At 47.1% G+C, this 11,415-nt stretch overlaps 1 protein-coding gene across 9 annotated transcripts; it reads left to right on the forward strand.

Annotated features, from left to right (window-relative positions):
- The first annotated feature begins 3,705 nt into the window (after positions 1-3,705).
- Positions 3,706-10,625, forward strand: LOC141021344 (uncharacterized). Of its 9 annotated transcripts, XM_073496834.1 has the most exons (10): positions 3,746-4,737; positions 4,999-5,106; positions 5,553-7,397; positions 7,512-7,761; positions 8,088-8,487; positions 8,615-8,813; positions 8,952-9,050; positions 9,170-9,429; positions 9,524-9,592; positions 9,819-10,625. In XM_073496834.1, the coding sequence occupies exons 6-9, from the start codon at positions 8,670-8,672 to the stop codon at positions 9,573-9,575; spliced, it is 555 nt and encodes a 184-aa protein (XP_073352935.1). In that variant the 5' UTR covers positions 3,746-4,737; positions 4,999-5,106; positions 5,553-7,397; positions 7,512-7,761; positions 8,088-8,487; positions 8,615-8,669; the 3' UTR covers positions 9,576-9,592; positions 9,819-10,625. The 9 variants fall into 9 exon arrangements, with proteins under 9 accessions (XP_073352938.1, XP_073352941.1, XP_073352936.1 ...); XM_073496837.1 differs by having other exon boundaries at positions 3,706-4,737; positions 4,999-7,397; positions 9,696-10,625; XM_073496840.1 differs by having other exon boundaries at positions 3,706-4,737; positions 4,999-7,397; positions 9,000-9,050.
- Positions 10,626-11,415: the final 790 nt, after the last annotated feature.

Genomic DNA, 11,415 nt, shown 5'->3' on the forward strand with positions numbered 1-11,415 from the left:
AGATTCTATCGGCAAATTTCAAATTGAATTTGCGTTGCATTAAAGTTGTATATATATATATATTAGCAAACAAACTTTAAAAAATGTGAACATGCTTTATGTCTTTATCCACATATGCATTTTAGTTTGTTGTGAAAGAAAAAAATTACTTAAGAGATACCTAAATCCTCCACATATATTTTTCTACCCTTCCCGTGCATGCTTTTCTGTTTTAGTGTCCCCATCAAAGCTGTAAAACCTACTAACCTGGATATCCACCTTCCTTTTATGAGAACTTTGGCTGTTCCATTATCGTCCATGGAACATTTGAAGTAGATTATTGCCGCTCATTTTGTTCAGTTGTTAAACAGAGAAGCAATCGCTCTGTTTCTTGGTATGTTTGTCCCTAAAGATACTAACTTGCCATTTTAGGGCCTCTAGTCCAAGTGTCTACTGATCAACCATAAGTAGTTGGTGATCGAATTTGTAATGTTTATTGATTTCCTAACCAACACTTCGTAGACCTAAAGCATCATGATTTCTTTCCTTGCTAAACCAAATGAATTCTTGGTTGAACGGTGTACTTCCATGTGCTTAAGACTAATTACTTGGACCATGCAATAGGTACAGAGGTGCAGTTAAAATAAGGGTTACCAAAGTGGTTCTTTTATAGCCCATATAAGCAATCCATGAACAAAGGCAGTAGAAAGGATCTGGGTCTAATGAACACTTTCACTTAGAATACTGAACTGTTCAATCTTCTTCAGTATGAGTTTGTTTTCGCATTGAACCAAAATGATACCTCAACTGCTCTGTATTTATCATCCTGAATATTTGCTAATGTTCAGTATAGTAGGAAGACTTGCACGAGTTTCTCAACAATTCTAAAGCTGAACAGATCATATACTGAAGCAAACAATTTCTGTATGGTTTTTAGGAGTTTGGGTGCTCTAAGCATAACCTACAGCGCGTCAGGAGGAGCTGAGATTGGAAGTAAATATAGCAATTCAAATAGCAATAGAACAAAGCAATTAAAACTGGATATAGAACACCTGCAGAAGAGTTTTGTTGCAGGTTTCCCAGAGATTATCAACATGGTCATTCCAGCAGCTAGGAGTGGCTATGGCACTGTCAGACATTTCTTATGTTTACTCTAAGAATGCAGGCTACAACTACTACGAATTCCACTAATCTTGTAATGGAGTTTACTCGTTACGAAGAATCTACACAATCGTGTTCCCTTTCTGCTCATGTTGTTTTACATACAGCCGCTCCTCTCTGTACATTTGACCTTGCTCTCAGCCCATGATGGGCTCCACGATCGCAATATCAAGCTGACCCTGCCGCTCCATTCTCTCCTGCAAGTATCCAATAAGGAGCGGAAAGGTGCTGAATACTATACTTGCTACCTCCCACTCTTGGAACATTTGATGGCCCTTTTCACAGCTCTTCTCATGGAGATGCTCCAGCGCGTTCCTGATGAACCGGAGTAGGCCCTTGATGTCCTCGACATAGAAAGACTTCCTATTTCCATGCTCATCTTCGCTGTAGTAGACCTCATATAGATAGCTGTTGCTCTTCGCCAAGTGCTTCCAGTTGCAAGCATAAGGAAGCCCGAGGATTATCCATTTGAATTTTTTCTTATCCTTCCTCTCAAGAACCCAGAGCCTCTTATGCATCCAATTGAAGAGCGATATCTTGTTCCACGGAGACATCAAGCTTGAATGACACCTTTTGGTGAGCTCTCGTGCGGCTGCCGACTCAGACGCCATCAGATTCAGCCAGACGGAGATTTCGAGAGGTTCGCCTTCATGAAACACATCTCTTCGCAGCTCTCTTGCCAATGTGTTCCAATCCCGGTTTGCTCTGGAGGTCGTCTTGGTGCTCAAATTCAGATTGCCTCCGAGTTTGATATGCCCGGTTTCTGTGACATAGAGATCATGGATGGTGAATTTACCCTTCAAGCTCTTCTTTGCTTTCTTATGCATCTCACCAAAAACTGACGCGGCTTCTCTCATAATTTCCAAGCAAGAGGGGTTGCAGACTCCAACTCGAGAGTTGATCCAGGGGCTATGGTCTTATCTACAAGCTGAATTGTTTTGCAGTGCTGCATGAATGGCACAACACTGTCTTTTTCTTCTTCAGATAGGAAATACTTCTTCAATTTGGGGGGCACTGCAGAGAGCACAGATGAAGAATGCAATTAGTATAATTTATAGCAGTCAGCGTCGGACCAAGCAGCCCAACCACAGAATAAATTAACATCTATAGTACTAGTAGTTCAGTCTACCTCGAACAAGGCATAATAACACAGTTGCGTAATAAAATTATCATCAATCAACAAGGAAGGACCAAATTAGCATTCAGTAAACATCGAACAGGGCAAAACAATACTAGGAGAATAAAATTACAAGTATCATCTACTACTAGCAGAATAAAATTACAAGAATCATCTACTACATCAACAAGGCATGATCAAATTCTCAACATCGAACATGCAAAAGCAATAATGGCAGAATAAAATTACTAGTATCATCTCCACCACCCTCAAACATTGCAGGGAAAAGAACAAAAAAAAGGGGCATCGAACAGGGCAAGTTTTGTAAAAACTACACCACCCTCAAACACCAAGCTGGACGCCGAGGATCAAATTCTTGTTCAGTCAACATCCAGCAGGGAAAAGAACAGTAGAGAAATAAACTTATCATGGGTCGACTCGACAAGGTATGGAACAGGGCAAGTTGCTACTACTCCACTACATCAAACAGGGCAAGGAGTATCATCTATACACTACGCGTGGTACACGTTGGCATCAGTCAACATTGAACAAGAAAAAGAGCAGTAGGCAGTAGCAGAACTGAAATCTTCCAAGAAACCTCACCTCGGTGATAAAGTGGGAGCACTTTGGCATCACCCGCAGGAGCGTTCATTGGGGAAGAGCCGCTCGTGGGAGCCGGAGGCGCGCCGACATTGCCGCCGCCGCCGCCGCTGGTGGTGGCGAGGACGCCGAAGGCGCCTGGGAGAGCGAGGCCCGGGCCCTCCGGCGGAGAAGGCGATCCCAGGGCGTCCGCCGAGGCGTCACGTCCAACCTTGGCAGGTACGTTCTTGATGATGTCAACGGAAGCTTCTTTCACCGCTGCTGCATGCTCGTGCTTCACAGTTGTGTCGAGATACGAGCTCCTCGCCGGAAAAGGCCCTCCGACTGCATTCTCCGAGTCTTCTTGCGCGGACAGTTTGCCGAGAGAGGAAGCTCTCGCCGGGGAAAGCCGTCCCGCTGCATCCCGGGAGGCGTCTTTCTCCGCCGCGTGCTCCTCCTTCACAGTCTTGTCGACGAACGAGTTCTTTGCCGGGAAAGGCCGCCCATCCTTGCAGGCTCCATGCGCGGGCGCGGCCGAGGTGCCCGCCGCTTGCAGCGGCCGTGGCAGGAACCGGAGCGGGCCTGGCATTGGCACCGGCAGCGGCAGGTAGGAGGCGGGCGGCAACCCTCTTTTCGATTTCGAACCCGGCCCTACAGCAAGGGGATCTTTCTTTTTTCCTCTATTGTTTCGGGGAGGGAGCTGCGATTTCTAATAATAGGATACAGGTCTTTTTCTTGTCCAATATATATAGTAGTAGTATACGAAATGCGAATTACGGAACGGAAAGGTGGGTTTTTTGTTAACTAAATAAATATTAATATCTGTCATTAGTGAATCGTTTTGCGACGGCCCTTCCATTTTCTTTTCTAGGAGTGTTTGATAGTATTTGATGGATGATGGATTCGCTTAGGCGGCGGCAATGGCTGCGCTCGCTTGCGGTATTGAGGCGGAATACCCCCACAACCTCCCCTCCCAGCCCCGGGTCTCTCGCGCGAGCGGCCCCGGAGGACTCCAAACCCTAGGCATAGAGGCGGCATGATCTACCCTCTCCGGCCGCGGCGCCGGCGGTGGGTGCTGGAGGCACTCCCTGAGTCCCTGACGGGCTCCCTTCGCGCGGAGGCGGGCCGTCCCCTGGGAGGTGCTGCTGGCGGGTGACCGGCGGCGCGAGGCTGCGTCGTGAGCCGTGGCTCGTGGAGGAGAGGCGGGCTCTGGAGGGGAGGCTGCCGGCGGCGGAGCTGGGTGGCGCGTCGGCGCGACCTGGAGGCGTCGGCGCGAGATCTCGGCTGTACAGGCTGCAGCGCTGTGAGGCTCTGCCAGGAAGGTGCTCCTGGCAAGCAGCGGTCGGTCGGCTTCCTCTGCGTTGGGGCGTGCGGTGGTGTCTTCCCGGTGGCGCTGGCGTCGGAGTGGAGGGCGGAGGGACGGGTCGACCTGCTCAAGTTCGGGCGGAGCCTGTGGGGTTGGGGCCGGGCGTGGATGTCCCCTGGAGCGGGTGACGACCACTGTGGCGTGCATGGTCCTTGCCCAGGTGACTGGTGGCTGTTGGCCGGGGTTGTTGGTGGAGGTTCAGGACACGCTCCTCGCCGCTGATGCTAGACGTCTCCAGGCTCCTCGCCACTGATGCTAGGTTGTTGCTGGCCGGGGTTGTTGGTTGTGGTCTCCAGGCGAAATTCTTGATTCACAGGACCGGCACGATGGCGGCGCCCTCAACGCCATCCCTCTGTTGGGAGCATTGTAGCTGGAGACACGGTTTGGAGGTCCTTCGTCGCGCTCCTCCGGTTTTCACCACTGTCCTTCATCAATCTTCCGCGGCGCAATGTACAGCCGTCGCTAGTGATCCCAAGACGGTGCCTTTCTCGGGTATGATCGAGTCCTGGTGCTAGACGTCTTCCTTCCCAACCAGGTGCTCCTCTATCTCTGTGTTGTGTGATGCATGTGTGGTAGTGGGAGTGGGATAGGGAGAGGTAAAGAGAGCAGATTCCAAATGGAATAGAAGGGGACTTTCAATCCAAGCTTAATTTTCATTGGGCATTCAGATTCTTAATTTGCTCTTCTTAGATTTTTGGCTAGGTGTATAAACATACATGCACATATATAATTGGATTGTTGGCTGAACATCTCTGAAATTACTAATATGTGGATTTCCTGAACATGATATTTGCAGATCTGAGAAAGAAGAGATAGGACCAAGAAAATTAGGTGCTCATATCCATGTCCCGTGCGGAGAAGAAGAGCCCGAATGGAGAACTTTGGTGTGCCGAGTAATGTCCAGGTACAGAATTATCATCATGGCAAATAGAATTAACTGAATATTGTTTGGAGGATAACATTGAACATTCCTTCTATAGTGCTGAATTATATATATTAATGTGTGAAGTAGGATGCCCAAGGTTACACCAAATTTGACCAAACTCATTGGTAGATTAGTTTTTTTTGTCTCATTTTGGCAGTTTGTCCAAATTTGGCAAAGCAGCTTGTCAACACAGTGCATATATTCATATAGAAAAGGTTAGTTTTTGGTATGAAATCCTGGAAGCATTTCATTTTCTCAGCAATTGTTTTCTTCAGATCTTTCAACAACAAGGTGATTGTTCATGGCCTTAATTAATCTAAACCTACATCCCTTTTTAAATCTAAGACGTGTTTGCATAGTTTTGTGAGATTTTTTTGCATGCTTTGTTGATTGTTTTTTTGCTCTAAATCTTTTATTGTCTGTAGGTCACCATATGCTGTAGATAGATATAGCTGTGAAGATAATGAGAACTTAATAGTTTTGTGTGGTGAAGCAACCATTTTAAGGACAGATGATAAGAAAAATCGGACAAGGATTAGCGGTCCAGTGTTTGGTTACTATGCAATTACCTTCAGCTTGAGTAAATGCACATTGTTCGGTTCAAACCATGTTCTGTGGGCATCTTCCTTATATGTTGAGAATTCATTCGATTCAAGGAAAAAAAGTGTATCCTGAAATTGTAGATTCTACACTACATACATAGGAGATTTATACCATGTTCACCTAACCTATTAATCCTTGTACGATGGGGATTACAAATTCTTCAAGATATTGCTGGCTGCCAGGCAGAGGAAGGCCCTGTTGTTGTTAGACTAACTGAAAACGTGCTCCTAAAATTATACTAGATTGATATGTACTTGGTAGGAACCGGATCCCTACCAGGGCGTGGTCTCAGGTTGTAGGGGTGGAAGGAGGGATGGCATGGAGGAAGGCGTGGTCGTCGGCGTTGGGGCGCCGTCGTTGCATGCGCGCGAGAGAGAGAGCAGGGGCGGCGGCTAGGGTTAGGTCTCCCGGCTCCCTAAGGAAGCCGAGCAAATATGATTGCTTCTTGCTTAATCCCAAAACGGGTCCTTACATGAGTTTATGTAATCCTCCTAATAAGATAATTGGGCTAAGCCCCTAATAACGATAAGATAAACTGGGCCACAACTAACTGGGCTAAGCCCCTAATATGCCGGTCATAACATCTCTCCCCGCCTGCACAAACAGCTCGTCCTCGAGTTGGAAGGCGGGGAAGATCAATGGTCGCCAAACACCTCTGCGTCAATTGGGGCGGGCTGGTCGCCGAGCCCGGCGGCGGCGGGGTCCTCCTCAATGTAGTCTGCAGCCTCCAGGTAGAAGAGTCGTGGGCAGACATGGCCCGGTAGGTAGGGCTCGTCGCAGTTGAAGCACAACCCTTGGTGGCGACGCTCGAGTTGCTCGGCCGGGGTGAGCCGGCGGAACGGGCGTGCCACAGCTGCGGCGAGGGGCGCCGCGAAAGCTTGGGCAAGCCAACCCTGCGCGGGAACTTCCGGCCAGGGTGGCGGCCCAGCGGCCCGGGGCGGTGGCGCCTGCTGGATGGCCATCGCGCGACGCTCGAACGCGCGGGCATAGTACATGGCCGTCTGGAGGTCCTGTCGCCCGTGCATCTCCACGTCCACGCGGATGTGGTCCGGTATGCCGCCGACGAAGAGCTCAGCCCGTTGACGAGCCGAAACGCCGGGGGCGTGGCACGCCAGTGCCCGAAAGCGGTCGGCGAAGTCTTGCACCGAGGTGAGGAACGGAAGACGCCCAAGCTCCGCCAGACGGCTCCCGCGTATAGGCGGACCGAAGCGCAAGAGGCAATAGAATACTTGAGCTGAAAAGGTTGAACCTCAGTATCTTTTCAGAAAGCAAAAAAAGCAATGAAACTGGACATGGCGATTTGGTTCCCGAGCCCAGATGCACCCAAAATCGTGGGCATCCATTCCTGGCTCGGGATCTGCACAATCCGTTCTGACGCATCTGACGCAGAGTTTGGAAAAAGGGGCGTACGTTGGAATACGGTACGTAAGTAGTTTTTTCATTGGGCCCTGAACGTATGGGTGGGACGGCGTCCGCGCACGGGTACTCTGGTCCGTGGAACAGATCGTTAGAAGGCCAAATGAGCCAGGGATCAGATAAGGTGTACAGGACGGTAGTGCACAACCGAGCCGTTTGTTGAACGTGGGACTGGTAGTTCCTTGCGGCGGCGCTGGTTCTGCACCGGTGGCCAGGGGGATAATGGAGGATTCTGGGCTTGCCGTTGACAGGTTAGTTCCCGCAGATCTGCAAATGGTTTTCGAGGATTTGTTCTGCTTGCTGCCTTGCCTGTAGAAGAAACCTAACAAACGGACCTTGGAGCGGCCATTGCTATCTTCTTGCAGGTTCCCATTACGAGAGGAGTTTGCCGACAATCTTGATTATCCCAGATCCGGTTCCTCTGGTCTTTCTGCCCAACAACGGAGCCGCCTTGCCGCCCTTGCAGACTCGAATGCTGGGTCTAGATGCGCTCAGCAGCTCGGCGGCGATGGGACTGGTAGGGCAGGAGTTGGGGTCCGCCGTCGTTCGGATGCATCTCCGACGAGGTCGGCGCACTCACAGAGTCAATCTAGAGGCACCTGGGTGGACAAAAAGGTCTGAACACAAACCCACCTGTGGATGGTCTGTATTTTGTTTGACTGTGACTGCAAGTTCGTCTCCAGTGCACATGTTTTGTCAGTAAATTGGCTTAGTTTCAAATAATCGCTTGCAAAAAAGATCAAATTCAAATAGTGAGCTGTGTGTTTGCAGCCCATCTGTAGTGGTGCCCAGTTTAACAGTCATAACCGCATTCACTATACTGTTAGTATTGATGCAGTAGAACTAATAGGCTGAATATTACTCTTGTACTAGAACTCGTAGTCTGAATCTTGTCAAAAAAGAACTCGTAGTCTGAATAATGAATGCTTGGAAAAGTGCAGGTTACGGCTGAGCAGTGCGCCACCTGACAGGACATCACGTCCCTCTCGGATGAGCGCTTTGGAGCAATCGATTCGCAAATACACAGAGGAACCTACAATGAGGACTGTACTTCCGCTAGCAAGAGGTCTACTCTGGCAGCATGCAATGTGATGAACTATTTTCAATAAACGCTTAGGTCAATCGCGCAAATATATGCCGATTTTCTAGCAAATACAACTGCAACTCTATTTGGCCAATCTCAGAGCAAGCTACCAAGACGGAAGTACATTTTTTAGCATGGTTTTGCAACTGACCCATTGGGACGGGGGGTTGTGCCGCATCCACCACAAGCTGCCACCACCGACCTTATTGTGATATTGTCACACATTTCTGCAAAACTTCAGACAAGGAACTTCATAGGTAATGATTTCTTTCTTTTGTACATGGTTTTTGCTTTTGCTGACTGCATTTTGCTGATACTTAGGCACTCTAAGTCTTTGATGTCCAGTTTTTGTAGCAATTCCAACATTTTATCTTTTCTTTCTAGGTACTATTATCTTATTCATGCCACTCCAAGAATTATTCGCATTTCTGGGGTTGCCATGCGTCAGCAGCTAATTGGGACTCAGAATCTTGATCATGAGCTGGCCTCAATCATTTTCAGAAGATATTCTCAGTCTGACCAGGAAGCTAATAGTGAGTGCCCATGCCTAAATTGGAGGCACAACATGGAACCTGATTTTGCGGTAAATCCATCCTTATCACAATGTCTAACCAATCTTTTTCTGGTTGCTCAACCATGTAATAAGTATGCTCAATTATACATAACTGATTTCTAATCTTTCAGACATTTTCTTCCTATGTTTTTTCTTTTGCAATGCTAGACATTTGTGCTGGCCAACCATGAATATCTGAACAATATTTTGATTCAGAACCAACTCGGCGGCAAGGACTTCCCTTATGATATAATCTCCTCCCAGATGGTACTCCTGCCGATTTTCCCTCGCAGTTTTCTGAAAATAATAACTAGATGTATTTGATTGACGTTCCTGTCTTAAAAAATTCTTCAGAAACCCTAACAACTTATGTCTTTTGTACACAGTTTTTCATACCAGTACCTCTAGAGGATGGATGGGTCGTACTGATGTGGGACATGATGTCAAGGAAGCCGCACATCCTGGACCTGATGATCAGAGGCGATGGTCCAACTGAACCAACAAAGGATAAGCTCGAATTGATAGCTTGGAAGCTACATCATGCACTATTCCATTGTCTGAACGAGTACTATGCTGGCTGGCTGGCCTACGCAAGACGGAGAGTGGGAGGCCCACTACGCACTTGTTGCAATGGAACATTTGTCAGGTTTGTAATAGCCACACAGTACTCGTCAGCCATCTCAAAACATTTTTTTTACCAAACATTCTACTGATTTTGCATCATCTCAAACTTACTTCAGGGACGAAACAGGGGGATGTGTACTCCACATTGGACGAACGACACCAAGCTGAAGATTCCTCTCACCAAGGTGAATTTTTGTTTCGCACTGTCTACTTTTGCTGTCTTTCTTCATTAGCACAGAGATAATAAGATTTGACTACTACAAACACAAATGTATCTGTCATACGCAGCACAATCACTACAACACAGATATTAACCGGAGGCGTTTTTATAAAGGCATCTATTGAAACGCCTCAAAATCATGTTTAGGAAGGCATTATTCTAAAACGCCTTTGTTGGATGTACCTTTGAAGGCACTTATACAAAACGCCTTGGAATGGAGGCAGCATTGAAGGTGTTTCTTCAGAACGCCTCGGATTGGGGGTAGCTTTGGAGGCACTTTTCAGAAAAGCCTCAGATTGATGAGGATTTGAGGCGTTTCTTCAAGAGGCGTGGGCGGTCCTGGGTCCTGAACTTTCTTGTTGTTGCGCTTACTGTTGAGTGCAGACGATTTTAAAAATGCCTCAAACTGGAGTTACCATGGCGTTCTTGAAAAGTGGCTTACTGTCGAGTGCAGGCGATTTTAAAAATGCCTCAAACTGGAGTGACCATGGCGTTCTTGAAAAGTGCCGACGTACGTCTATGCCGTCGTGATAGTCCTTAGCGCTTTTTACAAATGCCTTGATAGACTTTTGGAGGCAATTTTTTAGAGCTTTCAGAGGCATTTTTAATGCCTCCTAATTGCTACCGTGTTGTAGGAGGCATTTTTAGAGCTTTCAAAGGCATGTTTAATGCCTCCTAATTGCTAATCGTGTTGTAGTGAATGTTGGCAAAACTAAAAGACAAGCACTTCATGACTGCCTCAAACTACAAGGAAATGCCTCTAAATTGGCTCATGAAGCTCTCTGGTCGGTTCTAGCTCCAACAGATTCTTGGTTCGGCTCAATCCAGTCTGGTTAGGACCAGCAAACCCCTCCATTTGGAGCGTACTAGCGCAACACCTCCTTCTCGTTCAACTCAAATTGCTATGCTTCATATTGTATTTTCAGATTATATTCTGTACTGTTTGCTATTTCAATCGTGATTTTAGCAACTTTTCCGCGGCCCTCTGCGTGCAACCTATGTAACTCTTTATCCTAATTTTCAAGTCTGTGTGTCTCTACGACAAACATAATTTTTACATCTACGTCCCTACCTAGTTTCAGTTCCAAGAGACACGTGCTTTGCCTGAAGGCATTCTTTGATGGGAAAACACACACGAAGCGCACACACCCAAATACTCCCTCCGTCTGAAAAAACTTGTCCTTCAAATGGTTGTATCTAGCACTAATCATTCAAGGGACAAGCTTCGAACAAGTTTTTTGGACGGAGGGAGTATGAATTTTATCAATTTTCTTTCCCATAAAAGCCGACTTCACCCAAGTGTTATGATTTCAACTAAACCTGTTCATGGACAACCTGGCCCGGAGGCCCGAACCCGAAGCCCGAACTCAAAGCCCGACATTTGGGCCGGGCTTGGGCTCCATTTTCTTGCATGAAGCCCGGCCTGAAAGCCCAAAATAAGCCCAAAATGACTATATATATATATTATTTTCACTCAAAATATAGGTATAATAAACTAATATAATATCCCGAATATGATCAATTTAATTAAGAAACGCCACTGTTCATGTGCTTGGGGCTGGGCCGGGCTGGGCTTATGCTTGGGATTTTTTCATCGGGCTTTGCCAAGCCTGACCCGAACCTGACCCGGCCTGGGGAATGATCAGGTTTAATTTCAACCAACAGGCTTACATCACTAGAACTAGATGAATTTTAGTCAAACTCAGCCACTATGGCCAAGTTTTAAAGTTCAATTTCAAATACAGTTATTTTGTTTTTTTTTCACCTAAAGAACCGACCTTTCACTAA

Source organism: Aegilops tauschii, chromosome 4 (assembly GCF_002575655.3).
Source record: "Aegilops tauschii subsp. strangulata cultivar AL8/78 chromosome 4, Aet v6.0, whole genome shotgun sequence".
Taxonomy (NCBI): domain Eukaryota; kingdom Viridiplantae; phylum Streptophyta; class Magnoliopsida; order Poales; family Poaceae; genus Aegilops; species Aegilops tauschii.